The sequence below is a fragment of the Heloderma suspectum genome, chromosome 16 (assembly GCF_057233095.1).
Source record: "Heloderma suspectum isolate Gila_16-S chromosome 16, 16-S_ref, whole genome shotgun sequence".
NCBI lineage: Eukaryota > Metazoa > Chordata > Lepidosauria > Squamata > Helodermatidae > Heloderma > Heloderma suspectum.
Genome location: NC_139473.1, coordinates 775768 through 795142, shown reverse-complemented (window position 1 = coordinate 795142; position 19375 = coordinate 775768). Strand labels below are relative to the sequence as shown.

The window sequence follows — 19375 nt, the reverse complement described above, 5'->3', positions numbered from 1 at the left end:
AAAGTATTAGCTATCCCTCCCAATTTTGTGTCATTTGCAAATTTGATCAGCATTCCCTGCACCTCCTCCTCCAAGTCATTAATACAAATGTTGAAGAGCACTGGGCCCAGGACCGAGCCCTGCGGTACCCCACTCGTTATCTCTCCCCAGTTTGAGAAGGTCCCATTGATAAGCACTCTTTGAGTCCGATTCTGTAGCCAACTGTGGATCCACCGGATCGTTGTTTCATCTAGCCCACTTTGAGCTAGTTTGCTCATCAGGATCTCATGGGGCACTTTGTCATAAGCTTTGCTGAAGTCGAGGTATATGATGTCTACAGCATTCCCACGGTCTACAAGGGAGGTTACTTGATCAAAAAATGAGATCAGTTTTGTCTGGCAGGACTTGTTTTTGACAAATCCATGTTGGCTTCGAGTAATCACGGCAGTGTTGTCAAGGTGCTTCCAGATGGATTGCTTAATGATCTGCTCCAGAATTTTCCCAGGGATTGATGTCAGACTGACTGGTCTGTAGTTCCCAGGTTCCTCCTTTTTACCCTTTTTGAAGATAGGGACAACGTTAGCCCTCCTCCAGTCATCTGGCACTTCCCCCGTCCTCCATGATTTCTCAAAGAGAATAGACAGCGGTTCTGAGAGTTCTTCTGCCAGTTCCTTTATGACTCTAGGATGCAGTTCATCTGGCCCTGGAGATTTGAACTCATTCAAAGGATTTAGGTGTTCCTTGACCATATGCCTGTCGATCTCAAGCTGCAATCCTGCCCCTTCAGCCTGTACTTCGCCTTTGCCAGGGGGCTCATAGACCTTCTTTCGGGAGAAGACTGAGCCAAAGTAGGAATTGAGCACCTCTGCCTTTTCTTTGTCATCTGTTATCGTTTTGCCATCCTTATTTAATAGCTGAACCACCATTTCTTTCCTCTGCCTTTTACTATGCACGTAGCTGAAGAAAGCCTTTTTGTTGTTTTTAACATCCCTTGCTAACCTCAGCTCATTCTCAGCTTTAGCCTTCCTGACGCTATCCCTGCAATTCTGTGCTATCTGCCTGTACTCTTCCTTTGTTACTTGGCCTTCTTTCCACTTCCTATATGTGTCCTTTTTTGTTTTCAGGTCATCCCTAAGCTTTTTGTGAAGCCACATTGGCTTCTTCTGTTGTCTTCCACCTTTTCTTCTTGTTGGAATTGCTTGTGATTGTGCCTTGAGAATTTCCTTTTTTAAAAGCTCCCACCCATCTTGGACTCCTTTTCTCGTTAGCATTGCTTGCCATGGGAACTTACTGATCATTGTTCTGATTTTATGAAAATCAGCTTTCCTAAAATCCAGGGTACGCTTTTGACTACCTTCGGCTTTTGCTTCCCTTAGAACCAAGAACTCAAGTACAACATGGTCGCTTTCCCCCAGAGCTCCTTTAACTGCTACTTTATCCACTAAGTCATCTCTATTGGTTAGGATCAAGTCAAGGATAGCCAATCCTCTAGTTCCGTCCTCTACTTTCTGTAGGAGGAAGTTATCCGCCACACAAGTCAGGAATTTCCTGGAGGGGCCATGTTTTGCAGAATTTGTCTCCCAACAAATATCGGGGAAATTGAAGTCCCCCATTACTACTACATCATGCTTCCTTAAAACATTGGCTATTTGCTTTTCAAACACTCTTGTCATGGAAGAACCATATTCAGCCACATAGCTGCTTCTTCTGTGCTGCCTCTCCAGCCCCTCCGAAGACATAGCCTGGGTGACCAAACTGCCACAGCTTTGAAACTGACATGCTAGTTTATCTCCCCCTCTGCCCCCAAAACACAAAAGGGTGGTATTGGGGGTGGGAGCGGTGAAGGTTTGGCACAGGCACCCATCCTCTGGGCCCCCTCCACTGCACGGAGTCTCTTTCCCCACGTTCCGGCATGGTTCCCTCTGCCCTGCAATGCCCACTGTTTTGCCTTAGGGGGCTCCCATTGGGGGCCACATCTTGAACTACCTCCTTGAGAAGTCGCGCGTCGTGCATCAGAATCACGGAGAGAGGAACTTCCATATTTTCTATCAGCTGCTGGAAGGTGGGGAAGAAGACCTGCTCAGGCGGCTGGGCCTGGAGAAGAACCCCCATCAGTACCAGTTCCTTGTGAAGGTACAGGGAGTGGTATAGGCCTGGTGAGAGGGGAGGGCAGGATCGTACCGCCCAGCACTGCTTGTGGGAAGCACTTTTGTTTTGGGGCCCACACCAGGGCTGAGAGGGGCACCGCCTGGCCTTCCATCCCTGCTTCCCCCTCAGCTCCCCTTTCCATGTAACAGTGTTGAACTCTGTATGGACTGGGGCGGGGGGGCAGCCAGGGAGTCTTCAGCCCAGCGAGGCTCAGCAGCCCGATGGTACAGTGAGGCCTCTGCAGGAGGGGGAGGGGTGGCTGTTGCTCTCCAGGGGTCCATCAGCTCTCCTGGCAGCTGGAAAGACAGTTAAGGCAGGGAGGGGCTTGATCGAGAGGGCCTCTGTTGCTTCCCAGCTGAGCAGTTTCTCCCCGCCTCCAGGGCCAGTGTGCCAAGGTCAGCTCCATCAACGATAAGAATGACTGGAAAGTTGTGCGTCGGGCCCTGTCTGTCATTAACTTCAAGGATGACGAAGTGGAGGTGAGAGGGCCGGCCGGCTGCCCTGCCCCTTCTGAGGCTGGGATTTCTGGGGAGGCTTAGGGCTGGGCTGGCCTCCCTCCTCGCCACTGTACCTACAGTCTCTTTCTTTGTGCCAGGATCTGCTGAGCATCATTGCAAGTGTTCTACACTTGGGGAATGTGCAGTTTGCAGCTGATGAAGAGGGCAATGCGCAAGTGACCACGGAGAACCAGATCAAGTACCTGGCCAGGGTGAGTGAGTGAGCAGCAGCATCTGCGAGCAAAGGAAGGAAGGGAGCAAAGGGCCTGTTTGCACGGTGCTCTTGAGGATCTCTTCCAGGCAGCAGGTTGCAGATCAAAGAGAGAGAGAGAGATCCGGAAACATAAGTAAACAGCAAGCCTACCAAAGACCATCAAAATGAATCAGCTGAATGATATTTGGAGGTAGCATAATCCAGAAAAACAAGATCATACTTTTCCACTCATAAATCATATGAAGTGATATGTTTTCATATCAGACAGATAAATAATGTTTCGGAAATTAATATCCTCCCTCATACATATGCAGATCACAGTCTGATTTCTGTAACTCTTGAAGTAGGTACTGACTTAGAACGTCAGTGGAAATTAAATGATAAGGTTTTGCAGGATGAAGAATTTAGAAAGAAATGTGAAGTTCTTCCTTTTTTTAGGATTTATCAAAATGAATTCACAAGCTGTGATATGACCAACTATCAAAGCTTTAATAAGAGATCAATTAAGTTCTTATACATTCTTTTTAAAAACGGAAGGGCAAAAAAGAGAGGCAGGACTTCATGAATTGTTTTAGAAGATCCTTATGTTGCATATGGAAAGTTAAAACTATGCAGAACAGAGTTTTTGAAAAGCGTGAGAATGTTTTTTATTTAAAAAGGTGGTTTCCCCCAATAAAAAGTGGAAATTGGATGTATGCTAATAATAACATAGCTATTTTAGGAGAAATTTAATCCTAAGAAGTTATGTGACTCAACAATCCCAACAAAGAAGTAGGAATCTAACACTTTCTAGAACAGTTAAATGTTCTGTGGCAGCGCTCATAGAATAGTAGGGTTGGAAGGGGCCTACAAGGCCATCGAGTCCAACCCCCTGCTCAATGCAAGAATCCAAGTCAGAGCATCCCTGACAGATGGCTGTCCAGCCTCGTCTTGAAGGCCTCCAGTGTGGGAGAGCCCACCACCTCCCTAGGGAATGGGTTCCATTGTCGTATTGCGCTAACAGTCAGGTAGTTTTTCCTGATGTTCAGCCGGAATCTGGCTTCCTGTCACTTGAGCCCATGATTCCGTGTCCTGCACTCTGGGATGATGGAGAAGAGATCCTGGCCTTCCTCTCTGTGACAACCTTTCAAGTACTTGAAGAGTGCTATCCTATCTCCCCTCAGTCTTCTCTTCTCAAGGCTAAACATGCCCAGTTCTTTCAGTCTCTCTTCATAGGGCTTTGTTTCCAGTCCCCTGATCATCTTTGTTGCCCTCCTCTGAACCCTCCCCAGTTTGTCTGCATCCTTCTTAAAGTGTGGTGCCCAGAACTGGACACAGTACTCCAGATGAGGCCTAACCAGTGCTGAGTAGCGGGGAACTAGTACTTCCCGGGATTTGGAAGCTGTGCTTCTATTAATGCAGCCCAAAATAGCATTTGCCTTTTTTGCAGCCACATCACATTGTTGGCTCATCTTCAGCTTGTGATTGCCAACAATTCCAAGATCTTTCTCGCTTGTAGTGTTTTTGAGCCACGTATCCCCCATCTTGTAACTGTGCATTTGGTTTCTTTTTCCTAGGTGCAGAACTTGGCATTTATCCCTATGAAATGTCATTCTGTTGTTTTCTGCCCAGCGCTCCAGTCTATCCAGATCACTTTGAATTTTGTTTCTGTCTTCCAAAGTATTAGCTATCCCGCCCAATTTTGTGTCATTTGCAAATTGGAGCAGCATTCACTGCACCTCCTCCTCCAAGTCATTAATACAAATGTTGAAGAGCACTGGGCCCAGGACTGAGCCCTGCGGTACCCCACTCGTTACCTCTCCCCAGTTTGAGAAGGTCCCATTGATAAGCACTCTTGGAGTCCAATTCTGTAGCCAACTGTGGATCCACCAGATTGTTGTTTCATCTAGCCCCCTTTGAGCTAGTTTGCTCATCAGGAGATCATGGGGCACTTTGTCGAAAGCTTTGCTGAAGTCGAGGTATATGATGTCTACAGCATTCCCATGGTCTACAAGGGAGGTGACTTGATAAAAAAATGAGATCAGTTTTGTCTGGCAGGACTTGTTTTTGACAAATCCATGTTGGCTTTGAGTAATCACGGCATTGTTTTCAAGGTGCCTCCAGATGGATTGCTTTATCATCTGCTCCAGAATTTTCCCAGGGATTGATGTCAGACTGACTGGTTTGTAGTTCCCAGGTTCCTCCTTTTTACCCTTTTTGAAGATAAGGACAACATTAGCCCTCCTCCAGTCATCTGGCACTTCCCCCGTCCTCCATGATTTCTCAAAGAGAATAGACAGCGGTTCTGAGAGTTCTCCTGCCAGTTCCTTTATTACTCTAGGGTGCAGTTCATCTGGCCCTGGAGATTTGAACTCATTCAAAGTAATTAGGTGTTCCTTGACCATATGCCTATCGATCTCAAACTGCAATCCTGCCCCTTTAGCCTGCACTTTGCCTTTGCCAGGGGGCTCATAGACCCTCTTTCGGGAGAAGACTGAGCCAAAGTAGGAATTGAGCACCTCTGCCTTTTCTTTGTCATCTGTTATCGTTTTGCTATCCTTATTTAATAGCTGAACAACCATTTCTCTCCTCTGCCTTTTACTATGCACGTAGCTGAAGAAAGCCTTTTTGTTGTTTTTAGCATCCCCCGCTAACCTCAGCTCATTCTCAGCTTTAGCCTTCCTGACACCATCCCTGCAATTCTGTGCTACCTGCCTGTACTCTTCCTTTGTTACTTGGCCTTCTTTCCACTTCCTATATGTGTCCATTTTTGTTTTCAGGTCATCCCTAAGCTTGTTTGGCCCAAGGTCACCCAAGTGAACTTCATGGCTTGGCATGGATTCAGGCCTGGACCTCCTGGTCCTAGTCCTGGCACGTGTGGCAACTTTCTGCCTGACGACAGGCCTCCAAGGCATAAGAGTCAATTAAAAGGCAATAAACATAAGAAGATGTTTTTGCCCCCAAGTAGAGGAGGATTGCCTGTCCATCTTCCCGTTTCTTTGGGACTGTAGCCGCTCCGGTTCTGTCCTTTCCTTGGGTGTGCTGCATCCACTGTCTCTTCCCCAGAAAGACAGGATGTGGGGCCTTCTTCTCAGCAGATGCCTTCCAAACTGCTGCAGGAGGAAATAGGCAAAGATGGACCCTAGTTTTTACTGTCCCCAGCTGTATCAGCCCTGGGTCATCCCCTTCCAGAGGAACAGAAACGAGGTGGGTGGCAGCTGTGTGACCAGCTTTCCTTCTTTCTGGCCTTTAGCTCCTGGGTGTTGAAAGTTCTCTGCTTCGGGAAGCTCTGACCCACAAGAAGATCATTGCAAAGGGGGAAGAGGTGAGAGAACCACTCTGGGCCCTTGGTTGCTGGCAGGCCGCCTCTAGCCTGCCACCGGGCTCTGCTTCCTGGTAGTGGCCATCCCGGGGTCAGGGGAGCATTGTTTGGTCACTGGTTTGTAAGTAGAGTCTGATGTGGACACCACAGTTGTGTCTAGCTGGAAAGACCCTGATGGCTTCTGATCCCTTCCCTACAGCTGATCAGCCCCCTCAACCTCGAGCAGGCAGCCTATGCACGGGATGCTCTGGCCAAGGCTGTGTATGGGCGCACGTTCTCCTGGCTGGTGAATAAGATCAACAAGTCGCTCGAATACAAGGTGAGTGCCTGGCTTGCTTGGCGGCATGGTGGCATTTCCCATTGGGTTGTCTTCTCACAGGCTACACACAAGGGCCTCCACAGATTTGTTTTTGCAAATAAATAAAATAAAAATAAATATTCCAGACCCCTTTGTGAATGCCGTGTTGGGATAGCATAACTGAAGGCTGTTGCTTGGAGCCATGTTTGGGGGCCTGGAGTTGACCAAGGCATGGAGAGGGCATTGTTCACAAATTCCGCTGGATCCAGTGCCGGCATGGGACAGTGCCTAGAGCGGCTGATGCCCATTGACAGTGGCCTGTTTACAAAGAAAAAAGACTTCTCCTGTTTGGCAAACCCCCCTGGCCATCTTTGTTTGGATTGTTAGTCAGTTTGGATTGCCATTGGGCCTCAGTTCTCTTTGGATGACTCTGATCTTACTCTTGTGAGCAGCCCCAGAATTTCCCACCAGCCCCATATCTTGCTGCAACTCACAGTTTAGCTGAGTGTTTTATGTAACATACTTCAGCTATATGATAATCTCTCCTGAGTTGTCAGCAGAAATTGGTCAGCTTTGTACTTGCCTACTGCAGAATGTTCTCGGAAATATGATTATTTGCAGGGGGTGGAGTCAGAGAGAGGAAGTGTCCCGCCGGGGGCGAAACCCCTCTTGCACCATCAGAGGGAGAAACAAACATGCTCCTTGCCTTTACATTTCCCCCTCTTCCTGGTGGATGTAGGGCATTGTGGCCTTGCTTTCTTCGCTCTTCTTATTTCCATGCCCTGTTCACATGTGTGCTAAGTCTCTCTGTTAGACTGGAGAATATTTGGAGCCCTCCACTGCCCTGGCCTGGCCTGGCCTGGGAATAAGGGGAGTTTTTCCTCCCAGAGGAGGACCCCGTCTGTGGACAGGAGGAAGGGTGAGCCCAGCATCTGCCAGGGAGAGCGGAAGGCAACCTTCCCATTTTCACACCAGGAGAGTGAAACAGTCCAGGCAAAACGCCCGAGTGCTGGTGGTGGTCCCGCCTCTTCTCCCCCTGGTTCATTATCCTCTGTCACTTTTGGCAGGAAACTGAGAACATGGGCTGGAGGAAAAGCTCTACAGTGCTGGGACTGCTGGACATCTATGGGTTTGAGGTTTTCCAGCACAACAGGTGAGCGAGGTGGCCGGTGCCCCGGGATGATGCCATGCAGGGCCAGGGGGTGACTGCGCCATCCCTCTGTCTGTGGCAGAGCCCTGGTCCAGGTGCACGTGGCTTCCAGGGGACCAGGGATGCCGGCCCTGCCCCGGGCCTGTGTTTGTGGCAGCTGCGCAAGTTCTTTAGGTGGCCCACGAGTGCACGCCGCCCCAAGGGGGTTGGGAGCCCCACAGCAGTGGCTGAAGTCGGGATCCCAGATCCAGGCTGGCCTTGGCAAACCAGCGGAGTGGTGGTGGGCATGGCCGGCTTGTGTCGTGCACCTTGGTGCTCTGCGGGAGAGGCTAGCCCCCATTGCACAGGGTTTCTGAAGCTGAGGAGTGGCCCCTCTGCAGCTCCAAAGTGGGAAGGAAGGGCGGGTCACATCCCACTTGCCATGGCCGGTGGAACAGCGGACCCTTCCTTGCAGGGGATGTTTCCTAGGGGCAGCTTTGCCCGTGGCCGGCTCTCCGCTCAGGCCGTGAGCTGGCTTCTCTCTTGGCCTCTCCTCTTATGGAACTGTGTTGGAATGACTCTTTTGCTCGGTTGCAGCTTTGAGCAGTTTTGTATCAATTACTGCAATGAGAAACTGCAGCAGCTCTTCATAGAACTCACCCTGAAATCCGAGCAAGAGGAGTACGAGGCTGAGGGCATTGCGGTAAGAGCTGGCGGTGGGTCATGCGGGGGCTGGCTGGGCTGTGCTGGATCTCTCTGCTCCACAGTGGCCTGAGGCAGCCTCTCCGCCATTGGAGGAGGGCCTGAAACGTGTGTTCAGCAGCTGTCTTTCCTGTGTCCAGAAGTGGGCAAGAGTGGAATGGTTGTTGCTTTGGTTGTCAGTTCTTGTTTGACAGGCAAGGCATTTAAAGGTTCAGGTTGGTCATAAAGCAGAGGTAGGAAACCCCAAGATAACCAGGCCCCCTTTTCTCTGGTGGCAGAGCGCTGGGGGGTTTCCCAGCTTTGGTGCAGCCTCCCCCACATTCTTAAAGGTTGAAATGGCTCTGCGAAGGCTGAGTCGCTGGCAGGAGGAACTTCAAGCTACAGTAGGCTGGTCTTTTTGGTCCTGCGCCCTTTTACCTTTTGCCTGCCCACCCCTGGCATGCAGCCCCCGAGAGCTTCCCCACAATGTAATGTGGCTGTCTAGCTGACAGGGGTCCAGCACTGCCGTCCGCCAGGGTGGCCCCAGTCTCTGCAGAGGCAGACGTGTGTGTCCAGCGAGGTCTAGAGGGCGGTTGAGTGGCCTGCCAGTCGGGATGGGGCTGGTGCTGTGGGCCCAGAGAGGTGCAGCGTCACCTGCCTGCTCACTGACCCATGCGCTGCCCTCCCTGCTCTTGAAACTCCCCCAAGTTGCATCCCTCATCTCACTCGAACTCTGTTTCTTATCCCTCCCTGTTGTGAAATGCCAGTGGGAACCGGTCCAGTATTTTAATAACAAAATCATCTGTGACTTAGTGGAAGAGAAATTCAAAGGCATCATTTCAATCTTGGTGAGTCCTCAAGAATGTTTTGCTATGGAGGGAGAGAAAAGAATGGGGGCAGATGGGAGTGGGGTTGCCCACCCGTGCAGCCAAGGAGGTTTTGCAACAGACATTCTGCTCACAGGCAGCAGAGGGCTCCTTCAGGCCAGGCTCTTGGCCCAGTGAGGCCGGGCTGGTCTTCCAGCTGGCAGTGTTGGCTTTCCGGGGTCTTGGGCAGGGAAGAGTATGTCCCATCACCTGCTGCTCCCAGAGCCTTTTTAAACTGGAAGGGGGGAGGGCAACTGAAGCTGGGGCCTTCTGTGTGCCCACCAAGCACCATGCCAAAATTTGACTCCATGTCTTGTGGTTGTACAAGCAGCACCTGCGCCACGTCCCCCATCGTGTGCCAGTGAGATGCCACCCCTCCTATTGGCCTCAGCAGTGCCCAGTGGCTTCTTCCTGCCTGGGAGGCCAAGTCAGACTGGCCCTTCATATGATACTATAGGAAGGGGGAGGGACAGGAGATGGCGACTGTCCTTGGTGAATCCTGCCTCTGTTGCCAAAGGCTGTAGCTACCAGGGGTGGGGGTGAGCAGTGCATGCTTCCCACTGGCTGCTGGGCTCTGGTGTCCTCTGACATTCTATCTTCCTCTCTGCAGGATGAGGAGTGCCTGCGACCTGGAGATGCCACGGACATGACGTTCTTGGAGAAGCTGGAGGAAACAGCCAAGAAGCATCCTCACTTCCTCACGTGCGTTTGCTTGCAGCTTTCTCTGTGTCCATGGGGGTGGTTGGAGGCAAGCCGTCCTGCTGAGAGTTGCATGTGATTGGCAGACACACAAAGTCAGGTCTTTTCAGTGGCGGCCCCACATTTCTGGAATCCCCTCCTAAGTGGTAAATGTATGGCCACATTTGTATGGACTTTTAGACAAGCGTTGAAAACCCACTTATTTCAGATCACTTTTCATTGAGATACCAGTTGAAGTCTCAGTTAGTTAAGGATTAGAGCGCTGCAGATCTAAACTGTTTTAACTCACTGTAGTTAATTTATAATGGTACGTTGCTGGCCTTTGAATTGAAGCACAATATTCTGTGGTTGTTTTATGGAATCTGCCTCATGAAGGTTTTATTGTAAAAGTCCAGAAATACCTCAGTCTAGCTTACAGCAGTTGGTTTAGAGACAACAACAAAGCCCAAAGCATAAAAACCCCTCCTGATGCTATGGTGACTGTGACTGCAGACCCTGTTCAAGACCGAGCAGCGGCTAAGGCCGGTTGTAGCAAGGCTCTGTGGCATGACAGGCCCACTGGCGCACCTCTTCTTCCTCTGCCCAGCCCAGCCTCGTGATTCCCCTGCCTCGAGGGTGCCTTTGTGCACGCGCACACCCATGCACACATGTGGAGGCTGTGCTCGCACCAGCTCTTTGTCTGGAATCTCCTGCACAGTTTCTGGGGCTGGGGGAGTCTCGCTTCCCTCTCTCACGGTGGGAGGCCAGCTCAGGTCTGGCTTGCCACCCACAGGCCTGTCTCCGCAGGGTGTTGTGATTTTTCCACAGGCACAAGTTGGCAGATGCCAAGACCCGGAAGTCCTTGGGCCGGGAAGAATTCCGCCTCCTGCACTATGCTGGGGAGGTCACCTACAGTGTGGCAGGTAAAAGTTGCCATCCCCTGTGCACTGCTGCGGCCCCCACCCTGCGCCCGTTGAGCCACTGCAGCAGCCTTTTCCCCCAGAGAGGACGTCTTTCCTGCCCAGCCTCCTCTTGCTTTGTTTTTCACCTTGTTGGTTTCCTGTTTTCTTCCCCAGGTTTCCTGGACAAGAACAACGACCTTCTGTTCCGGAACCTCAAAGAGGTGAGCCCCAGGTGGGACTTCCCAGCCTGTGCCTTCCATCCCTCTCTCTGCTCCTGGGAGGGCATGAAGAGCTCTTTAAATGTTCTCCAAACTAAAACTTGCAAGTCTTCTCCTAACAAATCCTTGTTTGGCCCAAGCCTGATGCCCACTGTTCTCTTTTGCTGCCCTGGCCAGGCCATGTGCAACTCCGAGAATCCCATCGTCAACCAGTGCTTTGACAGGGCAGAGCTGACTGACAAGAAGAGGCCAGAGACGGTGAGAGTCCGAACCCCACAGTGTGAGCTGGGCTGCTGGGCCCAGTGCAGCTCTCATCTCTGGGCCTGGGCCTTCCCTAACTCCTCCTCCTCTCACACAGGCTGTGACGCAGTTTAAGAACAGCCTCTCCAAGCTGATGGAGATCCTGATGTCCAAGGAGCCTGCCTACATCCGCTGCATTAAGCCCAATGATGCTAAACAGGCTGGTATGTCTGAGCCAAAGTGTGTTGGGGGGAGCTGTTCCAGGTGGATTTCTCCAAATCCCTGGAAAGGTCCAGTTTGGTGGCCAGGAGGGATACTGGACTCCCCCCCCCCTTTTGTCTGTCTGCCTAGTTTCTGATCTCTTTGGATTCATTAAGTATACACAACTCTGCCTGAGATGAAGCCTTCCAGTGCTGCTGCCCAGCTTGCCAGCTTGGGGAGTGAGCCAGGGAGGATGTGAGCTGCCACCAAGACATGACTCCAGACTCGAGAGTTGTCTACACATGGCTGCCTTTCCTTTGGTGGGTCACTCTCCCTTCTGATCATTTTCTAGGCCGTTTTGATGAAGTTTTGATCCGGCATCAAGTTAAATACTTGGGCTTGATGGAGAACCTAAGAGTGCGGAGGGCTGGCTTTGCTTATCGGCGGAAATATGAAGTCTTCCTCCAGAGGTAGAGTGGGGGGTGGGGGGAGCCTCACACAGTGCTAGCAGGGCGTGGGCACTGCTGCAGGAAGCAGTTTGGAAGGAGCGGGTGGCTCCTGGTGGTGAGCTGAAGCGGGGCTGGGGGGAGCAGCAGCAGCAGCACCGCAAAGGAGCTCCCCAGTCTCCATGGCTGCCTCGTCGAACTTGCTCCTCCGGGCTCCTTTCTCTGCTGCCGCCAGCAGCGGCGGGAGCCCCGTTCCATGTCCTGTTCGCTGCTGCACTGACTGCCCAGGCCTGCAGGCAGCCCCGTGAGCAGCACGTCTTTCCTCTGGCTTCTCTGCACCCTGTGAACAGGTGGCTTCCCTTTCCTGGCCAGGTACAAGTCGCTGTGCCCTGAGACGTGGCCTGCCTGGGATGGGAGGCCCCATGATGGTGTGGCTGTGCTCTTGAAACACCTGGGCTACAAGCAGGAGGAGTACAAGATGGGCAGGTAGTGTGTCAGAAGATGGGGACTGCGAGGCTGCCCTGACTCCGCCAGATCGAAGCGTCTTCTCTGTCTCACCCGTGCATTTATTTCCAGGACAAAAATATTTATTCGTTTCCCCAAGACTCTGTTTGCAACAGAAGATGCCCTGGAAATCCGGAAGCAGAGCCTGGGTGAGTTTGCCAGATCCATTTATGTCTGTAAGTTCTGCTGGCTCCCTCTCCGTTCCTGGACTTGCTCAGTCTGCCTGTTCTCCCCCCACCACAGCCACCAAGATCCAGGCAGCCTGGAGAGGATTCTATCGGAGGAAGAAGTTCCAACAGATGAAACATTCAGGTAGGGAGGCACCCTCCAGGACTTGGCTGGGGGGTGGGGGGAGAAGAACGTGGGCATTTCAACTTTATGTTATTTACAGTATCACAAGCATGCCTTCTAAAGGTCAGCAAAGGTGGACCTCTCTCTAGGAGGGCCTTCCGGAGAGGTGGGGTTGGCACAGAAAAGGGTCTGCTTGCCCTGTGCTCCCACTGCAGACAGGATGGAGCTTGAGGGGCTTTGATGACCAAAAGCTTGATTTAGAGGCCAGGTGGAGAATGGCAGCCCCTGCGAGCCCCAAGCATCTTGGGAGGTGTCTGGAGGACATGGGGCATTCCACTCTCTCCATTCTCCCCAGCTATTACTATCCAGGCATGGTGGCGTGGGACTCTGGGACGCCGCAAGGCTGCCAAGAAGAAATGGGCAGTGCAGACCATTCGGCGGTGCGTAAAAGCCATTTCCCTTGCTCAGAACCCCCCCCCCCCAAGTTTGCTACAGCTCTCACTGGTATCTTGGTTCACCAGTGCCTTCCCCCAGGTCCCTGCTTAGTTCCCTTTGCAAAGGATCCCCCCCCCCCGGTTTGTCGTCCCTTGCAGGGGCTGTGGCATTCTTCGAGCACGTGTCGGGAGGTGCAAAGGGTGCTCTGACTTGGACTCCTGCACTGAGCGGGGGTTGGACTCGATGGTCTTATAGGCCCCTTCCAGCACTCCTGTTCTATGATTCTAGGTTCTGTCTGGGTGGGGCAGCCACCCTCTTGTCCCCTGAGCAGGCCTCCTTTCCTTGATCTCCCCCCAGGTTCATCAAGGGTTTCATTTACCGGAATTACGCTCGATGCCCTGAGAATGAGTATTTCCTTGACTACATCCGCTACTCCTTCCTGATGAACCTGAAGCGTAACCTGCCAAAGAATGTGCTGGACAAGTCCTGGCCAACGCCCCCACCCTCACTGAGAGAGGTAGGTGCGTGCGGGGAGGGCTGCCGTTACTTCAGGTGCTTTGCCCAAGGAAATGCCTTCCTGCCTTCCTCCCGCCTGCTTCAAGGATGTGCTGTGTGAAACCAGCATGAAAGTGTGTGGTTTCCATTCTGTGCAGTCCTGCAGGCTCTTCGGCGCTTGTCCACTGACATGCGCTGATGCCAGCAATAGCACCTAGGCTGCCGTCCCCCGATACTTGGGTGGGACCATGCTGGCTTCTTCATTGTAGCCTTTGAGGGAGCCACCCTTGCTGCTTTATCCAGCCTTCAGCAGCCGCATCCCCCCCACTCGATACCCAGGGCAAGCTGCTCTTCGGAATTGGAAGGGGCCAAACTCCCTTGGGCCCCTCTTCTTGTGGCTCCATTCCAGGAGAGAGGAGAGAGCAGGAAAGGCTGGCAAGGGGCATGAGGAAAGGCTGGCCTTCTCCAAGCTAGCATCCCAGGAGCTGTATGATGCTCCTACAGCACGCTTGCAAGCACACCTCAGTGGAAGGCACACCTCTGCAGAGAGGGTGGAAGTTCCTCCCTGCCAGGAGGGCACCTGTTCTGTCTCCTTTCATTTCCAAATACTCCGCAGAGAAAAGCATCATGCCTAACCCACAGTACCCAACGTGGCCTCATAGCAGCTGGCTCCGTAGGAGGAGATGGCCATACTTCCTGGGAGCTTTTTGCCCCAAGTCTAAGGAAAGTTTCAAGGGCTGCCACCATCCAGTATTGGAAGGCACATCTTGGTTATGACTGTGCCAGAGCACTTCCTATGAAGGCAGTATTAAGTACAGCTGTCGGGCGCTGAATTGGCATTAAACGTATGGGTGTTTAGGGTTCTTCTGCCTGGGTGCTAAATTCTTAAAAGCCACTGCAGACAGAGCCTCTCTTCTGAAGCAGCCTTGGCTGAAAGGGTGTGTGGGCCCCTCAGGCGCTGAGCCCATGTTGGAACCATGTGTGGATGGAGATGGGTACTCTGGCAAACCGCATCTCTCCTCACCCCCAAAGCCTCTTCATCTGTGTGGCCAGCCTCTGCACTGCTACCTCCCCCCCCCCCCCGCACGCCTTCTCTAGTCATCAGCTGCCTCTGTGGCCGCTTCTGCTTCTTCTTCAGGCATCTCAGCAGTTGAGAGGGCTCTGCATGCAGAACATGGTCTGGAGTTACTGCAAGAGAATCAGCCCAGAATGGAAACAGCAGGTGGGTAGCTTCCCTCAAAGGACATGTTATGGGAGCTTGTTACGCCACTTGTGAGCCTGTTAACGCTACATGTAAGAGCAAGTGTATGTACAATGAGGGCTAGAAAATTGCTCTTTAAGAAAACAACAGCCAGCATGGTGTAGTGATGAGAATGTTGGACTGGGACTCAGGTTCTAGTCCCCACTCGGCCATGAAACTCATGAGGTTGGGGCAAAAAATCCCAACTTCAAGTATAACTTGATGGGATTTGAGTTAGCGGTGACTGACCAAGAAAGGGATCTTGGGGTTGTGGTGGACAGCTTGATGAAAATGTCAACCCAATGTGCGGCCCCAATAAAAAAAGGCAAATTGTATGTTAGGCATAATTAGAAAAGGAATTGATAATAAAACTTCCAATATCATACTGCCTTTATATAAATCTATGGTGCAGCCACACTTAGAATACTATGTATTCTCACCACACCTAAAAAAAGATATTGTAAAGCTGGAAAAAGTGCAGAAAAATGCTGACAAAATTAAAATGATCCAGGGGCTGGAGCATCTCCCCTATGAGGGAAGATTACAACAGCTGAGCTTGTTTAGTTTGGGGGAAAAGGAGGGTAAGGGGGGACATGATAGAGGTGTACAAAATTATGCATGGTGTGGAGAACATGGATAGGGATACATTTTTCTCCCTCTCGCATAATACTCGAACCTGGGGTCATCCCATGGAGCTGAAGGGTGGGAGATTCGGGACAGATAAAAGGAAGTTCTTCTTCACACAGCACATAGTTAAACTACGTAGCTAAACTCGCTACCACAAGATGTAGTGATAGCCATCAGTTTGGATGGCTTTAAAAGTGGGTTGGACAAATTCCTGGAGGAGAAGACTTATCAAAGGCCACTAGTCCTGATGGCTGTATGCTACCTCCAGTACCAGAGGCAGGGAGCCTATGTCCAGCAGTTGCTGGGGAACATGAGCGGGAGGGTGCTGTTGCACTTGTGGGTTTCCTCTGGGTGGCTGGTTAGCCACTGTGTGAACAGACTGCTGGACTAAATGGACCCTTGGTCTGATCCAGCATGGCTCTTTTTATGTTGTTATGACCATGTGAGCTGCCTTGAGTTCCTCGCAAGAGGAAAAAAAAGGCAGGCTATAAATGTAATAATAAATAAATAAACATATAAACTCTGATACCAAGGAGCCCACTGGGGCAGTCAGCTTCTCTTGATGGTATTATTTAAGCTTTGTTTGTTACAAACAGTAAATTGCAGCAGGACTCTTTAGCCTTAATTTGTTCCTGTGAGTGGAAGGGATATTGCGTAGAGACTCCCAAGTGACATGGGGGAAGTTGGCCACCTTTGCCCGCCAAGTGGCTCTCCCAGTTGGCTGGCCAGCTCTTGCTTGTGAGCAGCTCTTTGCTTCCCTTGCAGCTGGAGCAGAAAGTGGTAGCCAGCGAGATCTTTAAGGATAAGAAGGACAATTATCCACAGAGTGTCCCTCGGCTGTTCCTGAACACCCGCCTCAGTAAGTGCTGCTTGGGCTGTCTAGATTTTGGGCTACTGACAAGCTGCTTCTGATTCCCCCCCCCCCCACTCTCTCGTTAGGTAATGAAGAGATCAATGCCAAAATCCTTCAGGTGCTGGGCAATGAAACACTCAAGGTAAGCCTCCACTCTTTGCTAAGGCAGCTTCTCTGAGGCTGTTGTGGTCTCGCCAGTGGAAGAGAGGCGGAGTGGGGCAGAAGGGCTTGCGGCAGCTGGAGTGGCCTTTTGCAGTCCCTGCCGGTGGCCTGTGCTCCCGCTCAACCGTCAGGGCTGGGGGCTGTGCCAGCAGCCTCTCAGCGTGCTGTTGGAACTGACGCTGCTTGTTTCAGTATGCAGTTCCCGTGATCAAGTATGACCGGAAAGGCTACAAGGCCAGAGCTCGGCAGCTGCTGCTCACCCAGAACGCAGTTGTGCTGGTCGAAGAGTCCAGAATCAAGCAGCGTGTTGACTATGCCAACCTGACAGGTATGGAGATGGCAGTGGAGCACTGCTGGCCCTGGAACGCCATCGTGGCGCCTTAGAAGCTGGCCCTGGAGCCATTTTTCTCCTGCCTCCTCCCTCAGATGGGGGTTTTGTTGCTTGTGACCCGCAGCCTGGAGAACGCGCTTGTCTCCCAGATTACAAACAAGCGGGACCCAGACACCTGCCTCCCTCCCTCCCTGGCTTCCCAACTCAAAGCGCTTCACAAGTTCAGGAGCTGCATGTGCTCTGCCCTGTCCTTGTTGAAACTGAAGTGGAAGGCGGTGGCTCTGCCTGCCCCACAGTAGCCCCACTTCTGAGCCCCCCCCCCCCCTTTTCTGGTCTTGCAGGCATCTCTGTGAGCAGCCTGAGTGACAGCCTCTTTGTGGTTCACGTGCTCCGGCAGGATAACAAGCAGAAGGTAACTTCTCAGCCCACAGCCAGAGCCATGGTTGGAAGAGGCAGGGGGCCGCTCACATTCAGTCGCTTGCTAGACTTGGGTGGGGAACATGGATACGTTCCCCTCCTGCTCTTTGTCAGTCCCAGAATCTCTCCCAAAGACTTTTGGCCTTCCTTTCAGGGCGATGTTGTGCTACAGAGTGATTTTGTGATTGAGACTCTGACTAAAATTGCCATCACTGCCAACAAAGTGAATAGTGTGAATATCAACCAGGGCAGGTGAGTTTGCCTTGTCTTTATTTGTTAAAGTCTGCACCCTGGCTTTCTTTTCAAGACTAACCGCAGGGTGTTTGGCTGAGGAGTGGCGAGGGCAAGGCCCCTCTCCCTCTGGTTTTTCCCACACAGCAGGAACCAGCCAGGAAGCGATTGCCTTTTCCTTCTCATGGCAGTTTCTGTGCAGACTGCAGGGTTGGGCAGAGCCTGTGGACTGGCTACTTGCAAAGCCTTTTGCCTGCCATGAGCAAGGCCGTCCTGGTGAAGTGGGGCTATGCAATGGTGATAGGGTGTCCACAGAGGCTGGCTTTTTATTTCATTTTGTGCTGCACTGTCTCTGCCCACTGTAGTTAAGAGCCTGTGCTATGAAGGGAAAGCCCCCGTTCAGCTATGCTCTCACTAGGTGCAGGAAAGCGTCTCTCTGACTTACAGTTGTTGGAAGGATGATTAAGAAAACAAACGTAAAGCACTTGGATTGGAATGCTGTAGATATGGATTACAGCATCTTCTAATCTTGTTTTATAAATTTATATCCCGCCTTTCATCTTTAAAAAAAATGCATTGCACGGATTTGCATCTATTGTTTTGCTGGACTGTTGGTGCAGCAACATTCACACTGCCAAAACAGTGGTGGCGGCAGCGGCCTTGGTGCCACACAGTTCAGCCAGGTCCATAGTTCATGCCACATTTGTAGACATCTGCAATGCCCACATTGCCGCATCTGAGGACACTTGTCCCTGCGACGTGGAGCTAAAATGTCCCCGTTGAGCCGCTCCCAACTCTTCTCCGTTGCTTCGACAGCATAAAGTTCACCGTTGGACAAGGCAAAGAGGGCATCATTGACTTCACATCAGGATCTGAACTGCTGATAGCCAAAGCCAAGAATGGCCATCTTGCAGTAGTGAGTAGTGTTGCGCCAGCCAGGGTGGTGGGAGCAGCCTTCCACCTCATCAGACCCATGTTTCATACAGCTCAGCTGCAGTCCAGGGCTCGGGCGGTGATGGGAAGAGGAATGACACCTCTTTTGCCAGTCGGCCACTGGTAGCTCTGCAAGGTGTTGGGGTTCCTTCCTGGAGCCAGAGCAACATCAGAGCTCCTAGCCAGTGGCCTTTTCCTCTTGGAGAAGTTTTGAGCAGGTGCCTTTGGGCTGTTGGGACCCACGGAAGGGAGCGTGCGCGATACCATTTGTTACCTTCTTTCCTTCTCAGGTGGCTCCGCGTTTGAATTCTCGATGACAACAGTTGCCACTCTGCAAGGGACCTTTTCCTCCTTCATTTGACTATGTTCTGTACTTGGCCGGACATTTTCCTGCCAGCCTTTTTGGGGGTGGGGGCTGCTTTGCAGATATTCTTTCTAGCTACCAAAGACCCGCACATCCAAAGAATCCTCCTTTAATTATGTCCCCGTGGTTTTCATCAAACAAAAAACCCTCCTCCTGGCACAGGTGGCTGCTGTGCTGCCCTGGACGCACTGTGGCCGTGGTGCACATTATGTCTGGCCACGAAACAGCAGGAAACAGGGAGGGGGACCTGCAGTGCTGTCAACCAATTAAGTGAAATGCCAAATTTTATACTAAAAATATTTTATGAAGAAATTTTCTCCTAGATTTTTTGATGCTTTATATGAAGATATAAGAAGCCATAATGTATAAATGAGTGAAATTCTGTAAATATATCCTAGCTCACTGTATGGGATGTTTGCACTATGGAAATTATTTTATTTCTAATTGGAAGACTTGTGATCCAATCCAACAAAGGTGCCCCCATCTTCCTTGTCTTCCCAAGCCTCACAGCCAGCAGCCTGGATGCTTGTGTCTGCACTAGGGTTTACTGCAGCCAACTTAGTTTAATGGGGAAGTCCGCAGTGATAACTTCCTTCCTTTCACAAGCTGCCCTTCTTTCTTTCCTGCTTTCAGGCCTGAGTTACATCTGCTGCTGCGGCTTGATGTGCCCTGTCTTTGTAGGGGATTTTGCCAC

The 19375-nt window shown here is 51.4% G+C and overlaps 1 protein-coding gene across 6 annotated transcripts in view; it reads left to right on the top strand.

Annotated features, from left to right (window-relative positions):
* The window catches only part of MYO1C (myosin IC), a 41303-nt gene extending 22386 nt beyond the window's left edge, over positions 1-18917 (top strand). For 3 of the 6 annotated variants that reach the window (XM_084822659.1, XM_084822661.1, XM_084822660.1), the window contains exons 6-32: positions 1933-2112; positions 2508-2606; positions 2723-2836; positions 6071-6142; positions 6339-6458; positions 7505-7590; positions 8164-8269; positions 9015-9095; positions 9724-9815; positions 10620-10714; positions 10868-10914; positions 11089-11169; positions 11270-11375; positions 11705-11822; positions 12171-12284; positions 12375-12451; positions 12546-12614; positions 12949-13033; positions 13386-13545; positions 14662-14745; positions 16156-16249; positions 16330-16385; positions 16598-16733; positions 17078-17148; positions 17308-17405; positions 18201-18300; positions 18608-18917. In XM_084822659.1, the coding sequence (XP_084678785.1) occupies positions 1933-2112; positions 2508-2606; positions 2723-2836; positions 6071-6142; positions 6339-6458; positions 7505-7590; positions 8164-8269; positions 9015-9095; positions 9724-9815; positions 10620-10714; positions 10868-10914; positions 11089-11169; positions 11270-11375; positions 11705-11822; positions 12171-12284; positions 12375-12451; positions 12546-12614; positions 12949-13033; positions 13386-13545; positions 14662-14745; positions 16156-16249; positions 16330-16385; positions 16598-16733; positions 17078-17148; positions 17308-17405; positions 18201-18300; positions 18608-18634 (2568 nt within the window). In that variant the 3' untranslated portion in view covers positions 18635-18917. Of the gene's footprint in view, positions 1-1932; positions 2113-2507; positions 2607-2722; positions 2837-6070; positions 6143-6338; positions 6459-7504; positions 7591-8163; positions 8270-9014; positions 9096-9723; positions 9816-10619; positions 10715-10867; positions 10915-11088; positions 11170-11269; positions 11376-11704; positions 11823-12170; positions 12285-12374; positions 12452-12545; positions 12615-12948; positions 13034-13385; positions 13546-14661; positions 14746-16155; positions 16250-16329; positions 16386-16597; positions 16734-17077; positions 17406-18200; positions 18542-18607 lie in introns of those variants that run through there. The other 3 variants (XM_084822657.1, XM_084822658.1, XM_084822656.1) reach the window with 3 other exon arrangements.
* Positions 18918-19375: the final 458 nt, after the last annotated feature.